This window comes from Nicotiana sylvestris, chromosome 4, assembly GCF_000393655.2.
Source record: "Nicotiana sylvestris chromosome 4, ASM39365v2, whole genome shotgun sequence".
Taxonomy (NCBI): Eukaryota; Viridiplantae; Streptophyta; class Magnoliopsida; order Solanales; family Solanaceae; genus Nicotiana; species Nicotiana sylvestris.
Window position 1 is genome coordinate 70,669,994 of NC_091060.1, and position 17,705 is coordinate 70,687,698.

The following is a 17,705-nucleotide window of genomic DNA, read 5'->3' on the forward strand; positions in this document are numbered from 1 at the left end:
ATTGTATTCCTCGACAATGGCAGAAAAATTTAATACGCTCAAATTACACCTATAAATGGTGTAAAGTGGTCGATGTCAAACATATTAATCCAACTAGGTTGGGGTCGAATCCTACATGGAATAGGCGTAAAAGGATTACTTGAATAGCGTGTCACTTGACTAAGGTTGTAATTCTTCACCGTTAGTTTGGAAAGTGTTTATTAGTTGCAAACTATGAAGAGAAGCTATTTTGTTAAGAGATTTAACTAATTGAATTAAGAAACTAAGGTTGTGTCCTCTTTCATGGAATATAATGTTGTTAGTGTTAATATGATATTTTTCTAATGGAAAGTTTGTTGATATGCAAATGGTTCCTAAAATAACTATCCAATATTTTTCAATAGTTAGATAGTATTTCTCTTTCATGATTTGCCCAAATACAAAAGAGTTACAATTAAGAGCAACCAATATATACCAAGTAGAATCCACTTACTCCTAAGCGATTCTATTAAACATGGTTTAAAGTCTCGAGTTCTTGCTATTCATTTCTATCAAACCCTAACCCACTTTTTCAAGTGAAAGAAAAGTAAAATAGAAATAGATAATGTTTGCAACCACCAATCATAAATGAAGCATGAGAAATGCATAAAAATCAACAACCCATTATATACATATTCAATGGTAAATAGCTGTCACACCTCCTTTTTTTACGCCCCGCCCCCGAGGGGTAAGATGCGCGGGTGGAGTTTTTCCAATTTAAGTGACAATATTCAAAATGGGATTATTTATTTAATTCAGAGTCGCCACTTGGGAAAGGTTTGGTTTTTGGTGTCCCAAGTCACCGGTTTATCTTGAATCCCAAATCGAGGAAATTTTCGACTTTTCCAAATGAAGTCTGCGAACCAGAAATTCTAAGTAAGGAATTCTGTTGACCCGAGGGAAGGTGTTAGGCATCCTCGAATCCCGTGGTTCTAGCACGGTCGCTTAAATTGTTATAATGGCTAAGTATCTGATTTAAATACAGGTTGTGACTTATGTGCTTTTATTAAGTTTAAACCGCTTTTATTATTATCATTTATTTTTATAGAATTGCAACGTCGTGAAAATGCACCTCAAACCACGTCACAGTCAATGCGCCCGTAGTTGTTAACACATTTCGACTCCGTCGAGATTTGGATTCGGGTCACATCAATGTGCACCCAAGTTTAACAGTGTAATTTATTAAGGGCGCCTAAGGGGGTCTAGTGCGTTATTATTTGTGGAAGGCCATGAAATTTATTAAATGGCCTATCCTGAATTCTAGATAATTATCAAGGTTATTTATTGAGGACCCCGCGATTTTCATCTCATTTGGCGAGGCTCGTCTCATTTTTTTAGAAGGAACATCCTAAAGCGATTACATTTCTAATGTGTTTATCTCTTTAAAAAAATAGAAAAAAAAGATGCGTGCTATTTTTACTATGTGTTTGGCCCAAATCCAGATTTTTAGCTAATCATCCAATTAATTATTTACGGGATGAAGAAACATTGTACCTCATGTAAACATGCTTTGAACTTGATAAAAGAAACGTATATGGGATTGATGAAATGCTATGACTGTTACAAGAGCTCCTTAACTTTAACTTATTCAGACAAGATTAATTAAGATTGCTTGTTAAGAAATGCGACTAATGGTATTTTACTCATCCTATAAACTGCTTCACGCAAACTGAAACTCAAGAGTTTGAAACTGTATTGTCTTTAGCTAAATCTTAAACAATCATTTGCCCCTACATATTCAAAACATGCTGAAATGGCGATTTTGAGTTAGCAATTGTATTAAAATGGCTGCACATTTCATGGATTGTATTTACATCTTATGTACTACCAAACGAATAAAATGTCACAGCTCCAGATGGGCATAAACTTTAATTAAGTACAACCTTACTAATGTGTCTCTATTAGGCTAACAGACCAAGAAACTGCGTATCTTAACAACATTAAAAAAGGCAATTCGTAAGCAATACAACAGGTGATTATAACTCCTTCAAATCTTTTGATTCATGCTTTCATTGTTACATCAAATGCGAGTCTTAGTATGTACCTGGATATTGGATACAACAGGAGAAGCAAGGGGTCAGTAGGGCAATAGAAGCGATACCAAACAACAGCAGTAACAGCAGGTGCCAAATAGAACAGAAATCCCAGTGCAAGAGGCCAATAAAGCCAATGGAGGAGAGGCAGAATGAGACAAATTCCCAGTAGTAATGGAGTCAGAGAATCAAGCAATCCAATTCCAGGGGAAGCCAACAAACAAATCCAAACAATAGACTTAACTGACACTTGAAGGAAAACAGGACTAACTTGGACAGTTTGAACAAAATGAGAATCGACAAACAGTAGGGAGAAGACAATTCCTGATTTTTGTGATATCTCTTTCCCTATCTCCTTTCTTTTCAAGTTCTAATATCAGTCCTCAATTTGAAATCTATTTGGTTTATCGAAGAGAAAACTTTTCCAGTTTCTGTTTTCAGAATTTGAAACTTTCAGATGTTCCCTCTCATTGCCTCTCTCTATCTCTGTATGCTTTTTCTGTGTATCTCTATCAACTCTCTCTTTCAAAACTCCTCACAGTGTGTGTGTGTTTCTTCTCTAATCCCCCCTGTCCTAATCTCAGATCCTCCCCTTTTATAAGCCTCCACATCAAAACTTTTACAGCCTGTTAGATTAATCAGATACCCCTCCCATGTGCCCATTACTTTTCAGTTTCCACTCAACTATTTAAGTATTAATCCCATGACATTCCCTTAGCAGGCTTTAACTTTTTTACTTTATTATCTAAAAGCAAGTATGGGCAGTAAAATATATCTGACAGCATATACTGTCAGATTGTTTAAAACTTAAAAGCTTCTTAATGCAGAAAAACAGGCTGTGCACAAGGCACATGAGGTGCACCAATGCACATGCTGTGCACGAGTGCACATGCCTTCCAATTCAGGATTTAAACATAAACAATCCCTTTTTACATTGACTGGTCCAAATCAACAGCTATAGGTAAACGAAACTGATTCTGAATTGATTTCAACAAATGTTCAACAGAAGCAAATCGATTTACTATGCTCAGACAGTTGAAATTAATTGACGACACATGTCGACTCGACTATATTAGCATTATCGTACACAATCGTAGCCGAAAATCAAACATTCAGAAGTATAGGATACATGACTCGACTTATACTGATTAAAATAGAATGGTGCATCCGAGGAATCAGTTAGTTAGTACAAATTGGAATACAACCAATACGCATGCCGTATCAGAATAGGAGGAGAAGGATTCAGACAAACACAGATGTTCAAACAGAGTGGACGAACAAAAGTTGATAAAAATTCAAAACACAAATTGACACAAAACATGAACAGACATCTAATCCCTCACATGGACCAAACAAATAAGGGAAGAAGGCAGACTCACCTCAAATCTTGAAAAATCGGAAACCTTGAACCGGACTTGGACAGACTTTCTTAAGGCTGAACGGACTTTAATCGAAGTGTTTCTCAGATGAGAAACACTTCGATTAAGGTCCCTTGGACCTTAATTTCTTTGGCTCGAACGGGTATGAACTAGTGACGAGGAACTACAAAGTTCCAAAACTCAGATCCGGGATTCATGTTTCCCTGGTTAGATTCGGACCAAACCAAGTATGGTTCGGTCACGAGGGGGGTCTGGGGAGTATCTGGTACAAAACTGGGGTTGGTTGGGTCAGATCGAGTTTTGACTCGAATCTTCGAATGAAGATTCGAGGACCTGGGGGGTGATTCGAAACATGGGGTTGGTAGATTTGGGTTCAGGATGGCCTGGGGGTCCTATGGTGTTCAAGGGAAGGTCACCGGCATCCATGCCGCCGGCTTTCATGGCGGAAGTATGCAGAGGCGGCTAGGGTTTTAGGTGTTGTGGTGAAGACGACGAAGGCTGGGGTTTGGATAGGGGGGCAGGGTAGTGTTATGCGCTTATATAGTTAGTGGGCAAGTGGATCCTGGCCGTTGGATGAGACGAGATGAAGGGCCAGGATCCTTCGGCTAACAGGGAACGACGTCGTTTCAAGGGTAAGGGGTTGGGGTCGGTCCGGGTGTAAATGGGTCGGGTTTGTTGATGGGTTATGGGGATTGATCTTGGCCGTTGATCACTCTGAGATCAACGGCCCAGATCAGGCACGACTCAAACGACGTCGTTTGGACGTCCTGGGCATCAGGTGACCTGGGCTGGGCAGGCCTGGGTCTTGGGCTGTTTGTTTGGGCCAATTTTGTTAAAATTGGCCCAAGTCCGGAAGGGGTCTTTTCTTTATTTTTTTTTTATTTTCTTCTTATTTATTTTAAAACAAAGCTAAGCCAAAAAAATCAAATTAAAATTAAATACACACTCAAATACAATTATTTGCACACATACTAAAATATTTCAAAACCGGTAAAGTCAAACCAAATAAAATCACGGACGAAAATGCCTATTCACGATTTTCTATTTAACGACCGAATTACGGTTTGAATTACGCAGGACACATATATATTTTTTTGAATTTTATTTTAATAAAGTAAATAAATAAGAAATGGGCCAAAATCACAAATAAATCCACAAGGTGCCGTACAGAAATCCGAAATTGTACAGCAGGGCCAATTATATTTGTTTTTTTATTTCTTTTTGGAGTGATTGTCGTGTGAAACAAAAATCACGTGCTCACAACCCTAACCCACTTTTTCAAGTGAAAGAAAAGTAAAATAGAAATAGATAATGTTTGCAACCACCAATCATAAATGAAGCATGAGAAATGCATAAAAATCAACAACCCATTATATACATATTCAATGGTAAATATCCATTAACCGCACACCACTTTGAGTCCACAACCTTAGTATTTGAAGTTAGATACTTATGCTAAAATACAAGAACAGAGCAATAAAGAAAGACATAAAAGCTTACAATGAAGGCAAAGTGTTGGAATCTATCCAAAAAGCTCCAAATAAATAAAGTATTCAATGCTTTTAATGTAAGACCTTTTTCATACAAAGATAAACCACAAAGCCCTAGCTCTTCTATTTATAATGGCTAAAAAGTCTAGACAAATTTGTGATAAAAATAGCCTTCAGGAAAGTTACGCGATCACATAATGGACCGCAGATGTGATCCGCGGTCCGCACATTCATTGCATCGCCGCAGATTTGATCTTCAACACTTTCAAAATTCTATCGCATATCGGTTATGCAGTCCGTATGATCATTTTGCGGTCCGCATAATGAATTGTAGACTCGTCATTTTTTATCACTAGAAGTTCCCCTTGCCTTTGTGCGATAATTCTACGGTCCGCACATTAGTTATGCAGTCCTCATAATGGATCACATATTTAAATCTTGAAATCGATAGGCCTAGATGCCCTAGTGATTGAAGTGCGGTTCGCACATCTATTCTATGATCGCATAATCGCGAATATGATTTCTTGAAGGTATTTGACATTTTTTTTCATGTTCTTGGCTCATCAAGTCCGATTCCCTACAAAATAACATAAGAAACGACTTAAAATGCTTTAAAAGGTAAGCTAAAGTATATGAAATTAGTATTGAAAGTGCCGCATTTCTACAACACAATCACTTATCCTATGTGCAAAAATAAAGATGAAACTAATACTCACATCTTCATCACCTGCCTTGTTGCCCATGCATTCCGGAAAAAATTGGGTTCAAGAAATTTCCTCTCTATTGATCCCAATAAGTGTCTCACCATTAACGATCTTAATTTTACTCTTGACAATAATCACTTAATTTGGGAGGATATTTTTCCTTTTACTCTATAGGGAATCTGGTTGAACCGAAATAGTAATAATCAAAACAATACTAACTATTCTCTGTCCCCTAAGTTTGTTTTTCAACAGGAAATGGAATTCAAAGTCATCATAGCCAGGGAGCCTAATTACAACCTTGAAAAGCCCATCAAAATAAAATAGCTTAAACCACCTAGTGGGTAGTATAAGCTTAACACAAATGGGGTATTTAAAGCTAGTAATTTGTGTTGTGAAATTGGTAGAGTTATCCGGAACAACTCAGAAGACTGGGTAGTTGGATATAATAACTATATGCATGCTGCTACTCCTATCCATGCAGAACTACTAGCTCTTCAACTTGAACATGCTCTCCAACTGTGTCTATTGGAGATTGAAACAGACTCAACCGATGTACTTCTATGCCTTTAACATGGTTATCCTACGTACAAATCCTATTATTTGTGGATGCAAGGCGTTGATGCACCAGATGGAGTAGGTGGTGGTCATACATATTTTTAGGCAAGCAAATCAAGTATCTAACAGTTTGGCAAAGGAAGCTTCCAAGCAGTCCAAATTAAATCAAGTCACGAATTTTGTAGTCTCACGATATTTTGTTGAAAACCAATTCCTAGCAGACAAAGGTGGAACACATTTTATTAAGTTTATTTCGGATGATATGTTATATACTAAGTTGGTTGAACTTGGTAACCAAAATGTCCTAGGTGGCATCTCTATGACATGTAATATGACTGGTTCTTAGTAGTACTAATAAAATATTAGTATTACAGTTTCTTAAAAAAAAATTCTAAATTGGACAGCCGTACCGTGGCCGACCATAACACTTTAGGATCCACATGGAGTCTAGTAGTTTAAGCGAAAGCAGCCAATGTGGAACATCTATATATTACTCCTAAGAAGCCCCACTTGCCGTGGACGAAAGTAAATTCAAGCAAACCACCGATAAAGACTTGAAAACATTTTGTTTGATTGCCAAGAAAGGAATCCATATTCAATCCAGAAAAGGCAATATTGAAGAACGGCTGATTCTCATACGTTACTAGACGATGATCACTTTGATGAATTCCAAACTCTTTCTTCACCTTATTCTATGAAAAGAATGGACGAATTGAAACCTTTACGACCATGATCATCCCCTTTAAACCCTTCTTTGGATCTCAACTGCAGATCCATCACAGCACATTCAACCTTTCGTATTCCTTCTTGAATTCATTATGGACCCTTCTACCTCTCGCTCAGCTGTAGTGATTGACAATGGAACCGGGTATTATATCATTATCCTCCACCTGTTTGATAAAATTCCTCAACGACATTTTGATTCCAAAAGTTTGTTTTTCTCTCTTATTTTCAGGTATACAAAAATGGGTTTTGCTGGAAATGTTGAACCATCTTTCATACTGCCTACAGTTGTCGCTGTTAACGAATCATTTATCAATCAGCCTCGAGCTTTGACTAAGAGCAGCAACTTAGCTCAGTACAGTGCAGGAGTTATGGCTGATCTTGATTTCTTTATTGGGGAAGAGGCAGTGAGTAGATCTAAATCTAGTAGCACTTACAATCTTAGCTATCCTATTAAACATGGACAAGTTGATAACTGGGATGCAATGGAGCGGTTCTGGCAGCAGTGCATATTCAATTATCTGCGCTGTGACCCTGAGGATCACTATTTTCTGTTGACTGAAAGCCCTATGACTGCACCGGAGAACCGCGAATATACCGGTGAAATTATGTTTGAGACTTTCAATGTTCCGGGACTTTATATAGCTGTGCAGCCGGTTCTTGCTCTGGCAGCTGGGTACACAGCATCTAAGGTTGGCAGCCTAGCTTTAAGAACTTTGTCGTGGTTTATTTTTGGGATTTTGATGATATATGGGGTTGGATATTTTATGGTATTAACATTTTTATGATCTATTATAGCTTCGCAAGTAGCTTTGTTTTGTCTAGAGTATTACTGTGTAATAGATGATAGCTTGGATTCTTCAATTGTCCATTATTTGCTCTAGTTTCTCACAATATAAGGACTAACTTCAATGATGTCACTTTTATTGATAAAAAGATTGAGGGGAGTGACCAAATTGATGTGCATAGTGTAAAACTTGTTGTGTTTCTCGAAGTTCAGATTGTTGCCTATGTTATGAGAGAATGTGCAGAGGAGGATATGTGTCTGGTGTGATGGTTTGACTGGAGTTTCGAGCTGTTATTGGGAGTGGATGACACATGGGTGACATGAGGTGTCTGGGAGGAGAAGAAAGGAGGGGAAAAAGGACCAAATGAAATTGAAAAATGAAGGACATAGATGAAAGGAGAAGAAGAGTCTCTGGTTGGAGGGGCTGGGGGAAAAGAGGAGGAGAAGAAGCTATAAGGGAAAAATAGTATCTGGAAGGGTGTGTGAGGAGACTCACTGGGAGGGAGCGGTCTTGGGCTGGCATTGTGGGGTGACGGGTGGTGTTTCGAAGTAGAAGAAGAAAATGGAGATGGAGAAAAAGGGAGTCTTGTGGGGTGAACAAGAAGGAGAAGAGGAGGAATAAGGGAGATGAGATGGACTCCTTTTCTTTTATAATGTTTCTTAATTTTAACCCTTGTTGGTTCTTCACAAGAATCTAAAAAGAGCAATGAGAGCTTCTTTCAAGCTCTTATACAACATTTGAGATTAGTAATGCTGGGTTTGTTTGCGTCTTTGGAGAATTACAAAACAATATTGCAAGTAGTTTGCTGAAAGATGTTTGTTTGGTCAATTTTTATTCATGAACTTGCAAAAAAGTTTTAACTTTTTATTTTTTCCAGAACCTTCAAAAGGAAAGAAAAAAGAAGCTAACTCTTGACGCAAATTTTGGAAACATTACCAAACAAACACTTTTGCAAGTTTCCAGAATACTAAAAGAGACGCAACCTAAAAATATCCCCATTTCACTGTACTCAGGTTTAAAAACTTTTAACTGTGAAAATAAAATTAATTATTCATAAAATCCAATCAATTTGTAATCATTAGATGATGTAAAGACAAGATAACATCAAAAATATTATGTCATATTTGACTGTTTAAGGTGTAGTCGATTAATTGTCATATTTAAAGTGATTGTGGAGTAGCACCTTTAAGAAAAACCTTCTTTGAAAGAAAAGATATAAAATTGTTAGGGACAGACTAAAGTGTATATAAGATCTTTTTAGATAATATACATTTCGGATCTTGAGAGAGGGGGAGGGAAAACGAGAGGGTGAAAGAGAGATGAAGTGATGATGGGGCAAAATTTTGGATTACGGGAAGAGGGAGGGAAATATAGCGGAGGAAAGGTTGAAGATTGAGGGTTCGCAGGCAATGTTTTCTGGCAATCGCTAAACTCCTATCTTCTTACGTGGAAGATGAAATTAAAAAAGAAGTTTGGAGAAGAAGTAAAAAATTAGGGGGATAAAGAGGGAAATAGAAAAAAGGAGTGAAAAGATTAAAGCTAAGTGGTGTCCGACGAGCCTCTAGTGTAGCATTTGACGTGGCGGAGTATGTAGAACACCACCCACGACAATATTGATTTTTCTTTTTGGTTGCAATTGGGTATTAGACTCACTTTTAACAAGACTTGGGGGGGGGGGTTAAAGGTCGCCCCCAAGTTTTGGTATGTGCGAGATAATTATGTATCTTCCCAGTTAGAATCTTTACCTTTTCGTATAGTTTGTTTTGGACAAAAACTGCACAGAAAGAGAAAACTCCCCCCTATATCCCAATCACTATAGATGATCTATATATAGCCTTTACTTTTAGTATAGACCTTGTATGCAGGAAGTTTCCCTTTCAGTTAAAGAAATACTGATTTTATGTAATCAACGTAGCAGAATAATAAATGAATCATTGAGGCCACAATCAAAGTAACTATTGTATGAAAGCCCTAGAAAGCTTATCTTGCATCTTGAGTTGAATTGTCCCTCTGGATATCCCCTTCCCCCATTTCTTTTTTCCTTAATTCCTTTTTCTCTTGGTTTTAGTCACTGGAGATGGTTGGGATAGGAGATTGTGGTGTTTGGAGATTTCGGTTGCCTTGTGGTACTTGGCTTGGCATGTCACAAGAATTAATTAGGTAGCTGTATTTTTGTGTTTATCTGCTTTTCTGATTGGTTGGTCTGAGTTGTTTACTGGGACTTACTGGTTTACTTCAACTGGTTAAGAACACCCTAACTGTAGTGATGGATCCAAAGTGTGGTTTCAGTTGTAGAATATGAGGAAGAAGGTGATATAGGAGTGACGTGTTGGAGAAAATACATATTTCCTTTTCAGTGACATAGTTTGATACCCCATAAAAGAGTTAAGAGGTTAGATTGATTTATAAATTATGTTTGTAATAGTAGATAAAAGATGTTAGGTTGTTGTTTATCGACATATATGAAAATCATATTTACTTAAAACTTTTACTCATTGTTGAACTTGGATAAAACTTATTTTACTTATCTTATCAGAAACTATGTCTCTACCTTCACAAGGTAGAGATAAGATATGCATACATACTACCCTCCCCAGACCCCACTTGTGGAATTACACTGGGTTTGTTGTTGTTATTGTTGTATAAAAAAAAATTTGGATAAAACTTATCAATTGGTTATGAATCAGTAGTATCTATAGTGGTATTTACTACCTATGCAAAAATTGTGTCATCATTGTATATCTCAAAAAAATTGTGTCATCATTGTAAAAAGCGTGTCAAACAACTTAGGACATCCTGAATATTGTGTCATGTTGGACAGAGTGAATAAATTGGGACTTATTAGGAACTTAAAGAGTTATCTGCATGCAACTTCAGCTTGACAAAATTGAGTCGCTTTCAAGTCAAAGCAATTGAGGTCAAGCAAGTTGTTGGCTGGCTTGGCTCAGCTGCACTGTACTATAGCATGGCCAGTGCATATGCGCTTTACCTTTCCTAAAAGCATGCAATAGACATACCAAGTATGAGTTTTCCAGAAAACCAGAGTACACTCCAGAGAAATTGTCAAGCAAGGTAGTATTCTGATTGTAAGGACACCATCAATCATTGATTTCCTTATACTGAAAACTCATTCATGTTGAAGTTCGTCTACTCCTATATGCACTCTCAAGTATGTCAAATACAATACCTTTTATGTCTTTTCGCAATTGCATGATCTGGTATCTTTGTCATGTCAAGGAAAATAAGGGTCAAGGACCTTATCAGAAAAAAAGGTAAGGGTCAAGGAGTCTGTTCCAACCTTGTATCTTCATTCTTTTCTTTTCTAGTAGAAAAATGAGAAAATGAACATTGCCTATGGAGAGAGAAAGTACTGGGTTGCATGACAAGCTATATTTGGTATGTCCATTGCTTGCTTGATACAATATCCTGTTTATCTGTTGTCTTCTTTTTTATCATAAATGACATGCATACCATTGTCCCAGAAACTGAACTTAACAGTTGTGGTCTACCAATTTGACATTTCTTGTAATTGTTGTTATATGTTTTTTCTTTAGTGTGAGATGACTGGAATCGTAGTGGATGTTGGAGATGGTGCTACCCATGTTGTACCTGTTGCTGAAGGTTATGTTATTGGGAGTAGCATTAAGTCAATCCCTGTTGCTGGGAAAGATGTTACTCTTTTCATTCAACAGCTCATGAAGGTATATCAGTTCTTGTCTCTTTATGACTTTAGTACAACATTTCCGTAATGTGGTAGAATAGAAATATGTGTCGCTAATAATTAAAAATGCATGTTCACTACTTTTCCTTGACTGTTACTAATCTATTGGGTCGGATGAACAACATAGGATTGTGATATCCTGAATTGTGTCTCAATGTTATTGCTATTAGAAATCTCTTGAAGTTGCAACTATCCAAGAGATGAAACAAGGACATGGAGTAGTTTTGTGTATATAACCTTTACAAGTAATCGCATTCTTTAATTGTAGAAGGGGAGCTATCTCCTGTAGCACACAAGCCTCTGGTTCAAATGAGTATACTGATAGTAGCAATACCTAGTTTCAGCCATTTCATCATTATGTTGGGATGGAACAGGTCATAAATTTGGTTCCCCCTTCTTGCCTTGAACATTCTTGGAAACCAAATGAAGCATCTGAAGATTCTTTACCTGGACAATGGAACTGAGGTTATTACTGGCAGCATTAATCTTGATCCCAATCATTATCCAGCAGGGTTATTTTTGGTTTACTTTATTTTCTTATTTGCTTCTGTTAGCTGATATTCACAACCTTCATGGATAATCAAGATTTGCAGAGTTCTTTTTAAATCGCTGCACAAAACATTTTATCTGAAAATTGTAGTACTTTACTTTTCTTTTGCGTACAGACCATTCCCTACTGAAGTATCTTCTTCTGAATACTGCCGTTGCAAAGTTTCTTAGTGCCTATTTATTTTATGAAACAAAATAAACAACAATTGATGTTATGTTATATGTGTTGTGTTTTCTTTTCGTTAATTGTTAAGTTAGCAAAATAAAACAAGCAAATATTGTTTTCATTTTCTGGAAAGCCTCCTGTTTACCCAATTACCAAATGTCCTTAACGTATATGAGCATCTTGGGTGGATTGATGCCTAGCTTTGAGTTTTGAGAGGGTATCTGATTGTTTAATCAAGCTTCAAAAGATTTAAATTTATTTTTATTTTGTTAAATATAGGAAAGGGGAGAGCATGTTCCAGCAGAGGATTCCTTAGAAGTAGCACGAAAAGTGAAGGAAATGTATTGCTATACTTGTTCTGACATTGTGAAGGTATTATCTATTTTTATGGGCCCATAAATGAATAAGTTGAAAGATTAGTTTAAAAAAAGTTTGAAGTTCTTTCTGAGAATCCATCCAGTGCTCAAACTTGACTCATCTATTCTATGTTTGCTTGAATTAGGGAAATCTACTTATCCCAAGATTTTAACTCCTCAGAATCCTCTTTTGCATTTGAGACTAGAGGTTACAACTGATTTTTGCTTGTAATAGGTCCTTATTGTCAAATGATTTCAGGAGTTTAATAAGCATGATAAAGAGCCAGGGAAGTACATCAAGCAATGGAGAGGTACAAAACCAAAGACAGGAGCACCATATTCATGTGATGTTGGCTATGAGCGATTTCTTGGTCCTGAGGTTTGTTGTCCTCTACCTTCAATTTTCTGAATCTTTTGAGCTCTAAACTTTTACTTTCAATGTGCTTTTAAGCCTACTGGAGTTGAGGTTATACAAGATGCTGGATCAATGAATTAGCATTGTCTACTTCATGTTTACCCAAATCTCTTGAATTGTCCAGAAATGTACAGCTCAAACCCTGCTTCTTTTTCTGCATGAAGTGTATCTCTTTTGCTAAACCCTAATTTAACCGAAAAAACCCACGTAAATTAAAGAAATCTAGTTTTCATGCTCATTTGACTTCTAGTCTCTTGTAAGATATATTTATTCATGTTAAGATTTTGGGGTAAGCGTCTTGACCTCCGACCTACCAATCTGGTGCTCGAGTCATGCAGGGTGATAATCTGGGAACCACTGAGGGGGTGGGAGAAATTAAAAGGAACAAAAAGGAGCTTTGGGCTTAAATCAACATATTGCTGGGTAAAAATAGGAGAACTTTCATGGTGATTAGCTTCAGATTTTAAGTTTTGTTTGTGTTCACAGGTTTTCTTCAATCCTGAGATCTATAATAGTGATTTTACGACCCCTTTACCTGATGTGATTGACAAATGTATCCAGTCTGCTCCAATTGACACAAGAAGAGCTTTATATAAGGTAATTTTGTTGCTGAATTCCATAGAACTATTCTCTAGTGATTCAGAAGAAAAGGTTCCTCATATCTCGAATGAACTGAAGTCGTGTATGAACATCCTCCTCAATGTGAGTGTGATGCATTCTGCATTTTTGGAAATTCAGAATATTGTTCTATCCGGAGGATCAACCATGTTCAAAGACTTCCATAGAAGATTGCAGCGAGATCTCAAGAAGATTGTGGATGACCGTGTTCATGCATCAGATGCTCGGTTAGGTGGAAATGTCAAAGTAAGCCTTTTTCCCTCTCATTCTTGCCTGAATTTTAGGTGACAAATAAATGTTGTCTCCCATATATTAAGCTTGTTTGATTGCTGGAATTTTAAACTCAGGCACAACCAGTTGAAGTGAATGTTGTCAGCAATCCTATCCAGAGATATGCAGTTTGGTTTGGAGGTTCTGTACTAGCTTCAACTCCGGAATTTTTTGCGGTATGTTAATACTTTAGTTTCTACTTCTTTTTTTTTTTTTTTTTAATTGTAGTTAATTACGGAAAAGGAACTTAATCGTGTAATTTGCTGGTTTATGTATTCCATTGGAGTAGGAGAATTTAAATCTCTTTTTGGATGACCAATTGTTTTCTTTTTATGTTAGGCTTGCCATACAAAGGCAGAATACGAGGAATATGGAGCTAGCATATGCCGCACAAACCCTGTATTTAAGGGAATGTATTGATATTGATCCAATCCCAACTGATGATTGTTAAGGCACTTATTCTCAAGATGTTCACATTCGACAAGCTTGATCCTTCCATCCTTGTGTTCAGCTCCAAGTTGAAATCCTACACCTGCGGGCATCTTCAGTTATGTTAACGGGTTGGAGGCTGTGTGGAATATACTGTGATGGACTGAGCTGTAACAGAATGGTTATTTTTCTCCATGAGCTGCACATGTGGTCTTGCCTGGGGGGAAATTGCTGTTATCGGCAGGATTGGTTGGCACTTCCATTTGGCAGATGACTTCACAGATTGGTTAGAAGACATTTACTGAGCTGAATGTTATTTTCTCAGTGTTCAGCTCAATCTAGGGATTTACCAGTTTTATTTTGTTAAGAAGCCAAGATAATAAGCTTCAAAGAAATGGAGGTAGATTTTTGTTTTTCAATGATATTTAAAGGATTGATTAGGGGATTGTAGAATCACGCGGAAGCTCGTTTTCTCTGTAGACGTATTCTAATCATACAGCAGTACCTGTATATTTGATTTTCACTAATGAATCTTCATTCTTTTTGGTATTGTATCCTAGTCAGTTTGTCCAGTGCAATTTAATCTGCATGTCAGAGCTTTTATGATCGTTTTTTTAAAAGTCAGTTTCATTACTCTTAGCTTTTGGTAAGTCCGGATGGAAAGATTTCAGTTTGGGTTTTCATAAGCAGTTACAGAAAAATTGATTTGTTTGTTGTTAATACGGAGGCCTAATAAAAGGTGGTTTTTCCCCCACTCCTTTCTTGATGTACTTGTGTACTTTGTCATTCGTTGACAATTTGGAGGAGTTGAAAAAGATACTTTGGAAGAAGCATCTCTCCCTCTCAAGAAATATTTCATATCTATGACATGCGAAAGTAATTTTCCGATACATTGGGTTTTATAATGACCCGACCGGTCGTTTTAAGAATTAACGCTCCGATTCCCTATTAACTGCTTTCCCCATGTTATTTTCTGCTATTGTGAGTTGTCGGGAGGATTCGTTTGGAGTTTCGGAGTGTTTTGGGACACTTAGTCCCTAAATGAGAGCTTAAGTTTTAGAATTTGGCCCGTGGTCGGAGCAGTGTGAAGACGGCCTCGGAATGGAATTATGTCCATTTCGTTAGCTCCGTTGGATGATTTCGGGCTTAGGGGCGTGTCCGGATTGTGTTTTGAAGGTCCGTAGCTTATTTAGGCTTGAAATGCCGAAAGTTAAATTTTTGAAGTTTCCGGTTCGATAGTGAGATTTTGATATAGGGGTCGGAATGGAATTTCGGAAGGTTGAGTAGGTTTGTGGAGTCATTTGGGACGTGTGTGCAAAATTTTCGGTCATTCAGACGAGGTTTGATAGACTTTTTGATCGAAAGCGAAATTGGGAAGTTTTGGAACCCTTAGGCTTGAATCTGAGGGTGAATTGGTGTTCTGACGTTGTTTTGAGTGTTCCGAGGGTTGGTGCAAGTTTGAATAGTGTTATATGACTTGTTGGCATGTTTGGTTGAGGTTCGGAGGGGGGGGGGGGAGGCTCGGGTGAGTTTCGGGTGCTTAAGGGAAGTTGAATTGGAGTTAGAAAAATCAAGCTTTGCTGAATCTCTCATAATCGCACCTGCGTGTATGGGGCCGCAGGTGCGGCACCGCAGAAGCGGTTAGGGGACCGCAGGTGCGGCACCGCAGAAGCGGTTAGGGGACCGCAGGTGCGGTGTGAGGCAATGTTGAAATTGGTCGCATATGCGGTCCAAGTACCGCAGAAGCGACACCATATCTACGGGTAAGAGGTCGCAGGTGTGTAAGTTTGGGTTTTAATGAAAAGTCGCAAGTGTGGTTCTTTTGCCGCAGGAGTGGGACTGCAGGTGCGGTTCCATGGTCGCAGAAGCAGATATCACTGGTCAGAAAAAAGGAAGAACGAGGGTTTGAACTCAAAACTTGGAAAAACGGGTTGGAGCTCGGTTGAGGACGATTTCTCAAGGGTTTTTGAAGGACAAACATTGGGTAACGTTTTATATCTTGATTTTTAATCCTAGAACTATAATCTATTGTTGTTTTCATCTTCTAATTAAGGAAATTGAGAGTAAAAGTTTGGAAAATGGGAGAAGGTTTCCCCAATTGAAAATTTGAGTTTTGAGTGAGATTTTGACGTCGGATTTTGGTGATTTTCATTCGAGTGTGTTCATGAGTGATTGGGGGTTCTGAATTTGTAAATTTTATCCAAATCCGAGACGCGGGCCCGGGGGACTATTTGGGCGATTTTTCTTAATTTCACGTGTTAGCTTCGAATTAATTAGTTAAATTAGTTACTTGAAGTTATATTTATATTATGCAATTACTTTGAATAGATTTGGGCCATTTGGAGTCGGGTGCTCGTGGTAAGAATGTGATTTCGAGTTGATTGAGCTAGTTCGAGGTAAGTGGCTTGCCTAACCTTGTGTGGGGGAACTCCCATTAGGATTTGGTATTGTTGTTATATGAGTGTCGTGTACGTGAGGTGACGAGTGCGTACACATGCTAATTATTGAAAATCCCATTTTCATTAAGCTAATACCTATGTTTTCTTGTAATTTAGCAAATGCTTGTACTTGAAGCCTCTTGTTTAGATTATGAAAAGCATGCTTACGTGACTTAATTATCATACCTGCTTTAATTGCCTACTTGTACTATGTGCGGCATGTTAGAGTAGAAATTTCTTGTTTAATTCTTGAATAGAATTGTATATTCTTCTGAGATGATTTTGTGTTTACTTTAGGACTACAGACGATATCTCGAAAGATTCCCTTGCTTGTTTACTTTGGGACTACGGATCGGTATTCCGGTAGATCCTCCTGCACATTTATGATTGGGACTACGGGACAACACTCGGTAGATTTTCCGTACTGGATATTTACTTTGGGATTACGGTTTGGTACTCCGGGAGTTTCCCTTGCACATTTATGATTCGGACTACGGTACGATATCCCAGGAGATCCTCTGGACATTTACGTTTGGGACTACGGGATGATATCCCGGGAGATCCCCTGTTGCTATTTCTGTGTACTGAGTTAGATTATCTCTGTGATTTTATTCGTTATAGACTGTTAGCATTTTAATTATATTGTCGTATTCTATACTGTTTTACCTTGTTTTTCATATATAATCAGTAGGGCACTGACCTTCCTCGTCACCACTCGACCAAGGTTAGGCTTGGCACTTACTGAGTACCGCTGTGGTATACTCATGCTCTTTCCTGCATATATTGTTCGTGTGCAGATCCAGGTTCGTCGGTTCAGCCATACTTCTAGTGAGGTGAGGCGATCTTCAGAGACTTCAAGTTATATCTACCGCGTCCGTAGACCGAGCAGTCCCTCTCTCTTCTAGCTTTATCTCTCATGTATTTACTTTTATTTAGACATTCTGGAGTTAGAACACCTTGTAGTTATTCCACAGCTTGTGATTTCATGAGATTCTGGGTTTTTGGGAGTTGATTCAGTTTGAGAGTTTATATATTTGTATATGCCGAGCGGCA

The 17,705-nt window shown here is 37.8% G+C and overlaps 1 protein-coding gene across 1 annotated transcript; it reads left to right on the forward strand.

The window, feature by feature from the left end:
* The first annotated feature begins 6,694 nt into the window (after nt 1–6,694).
* Nucleotides 6,695–14,763, forward strand: LOC104229880 (actin-related protein 3-like). The gene is made up of 9 exons (XM_009782604.2): nt 6,695–7,047; nt 7,135–7,594; nt 11,245–11,391; nt 12,406–12,498; nt 12,742–12,861; nt 13,384–13,494; nt 13,636–13,761; nt 13,863–13,961; nt 14,125–14,763. Exons 1-9 carry the CDS (start codon nt 6,998–7,000, stop codon nt 14,203–14,205), a joined length of 1,287 nt encoding a protein of 428 aa, XP_009780906.1. The 5' UTR covers nt 6,695–6,997; the 3' UTR covers nt 14,206–14,763.
* Nucleotides 14,764–17,705: the final 2,942 nt, after the last annotated feature.

Excerpts from the sequence above, each read along its gene's own strand:
- LOC104229880 (XM_009782604.2), top strand. The coding sequence starts at position 6,998 with ATGGACCCTTCTACCTCTCGCTCAGCTGTAGTGATTGACAATGGAACC. Across the intron at positions 12,499-12,741 it reads CTTGTTCTGACATTGTGAAG|GAGTTTAATAAGCATGATAA; the intron begins GTATTATCTATT and ends AAATGATTTCAG. Across the intron at positions 13,962-14,124 it reads CAACTCCGGAATTTTTTGCG|GCTTGCCATACAAAGGCAGA; the intron begins GTATGTTAATAC and ends TTTTTATGTTAG.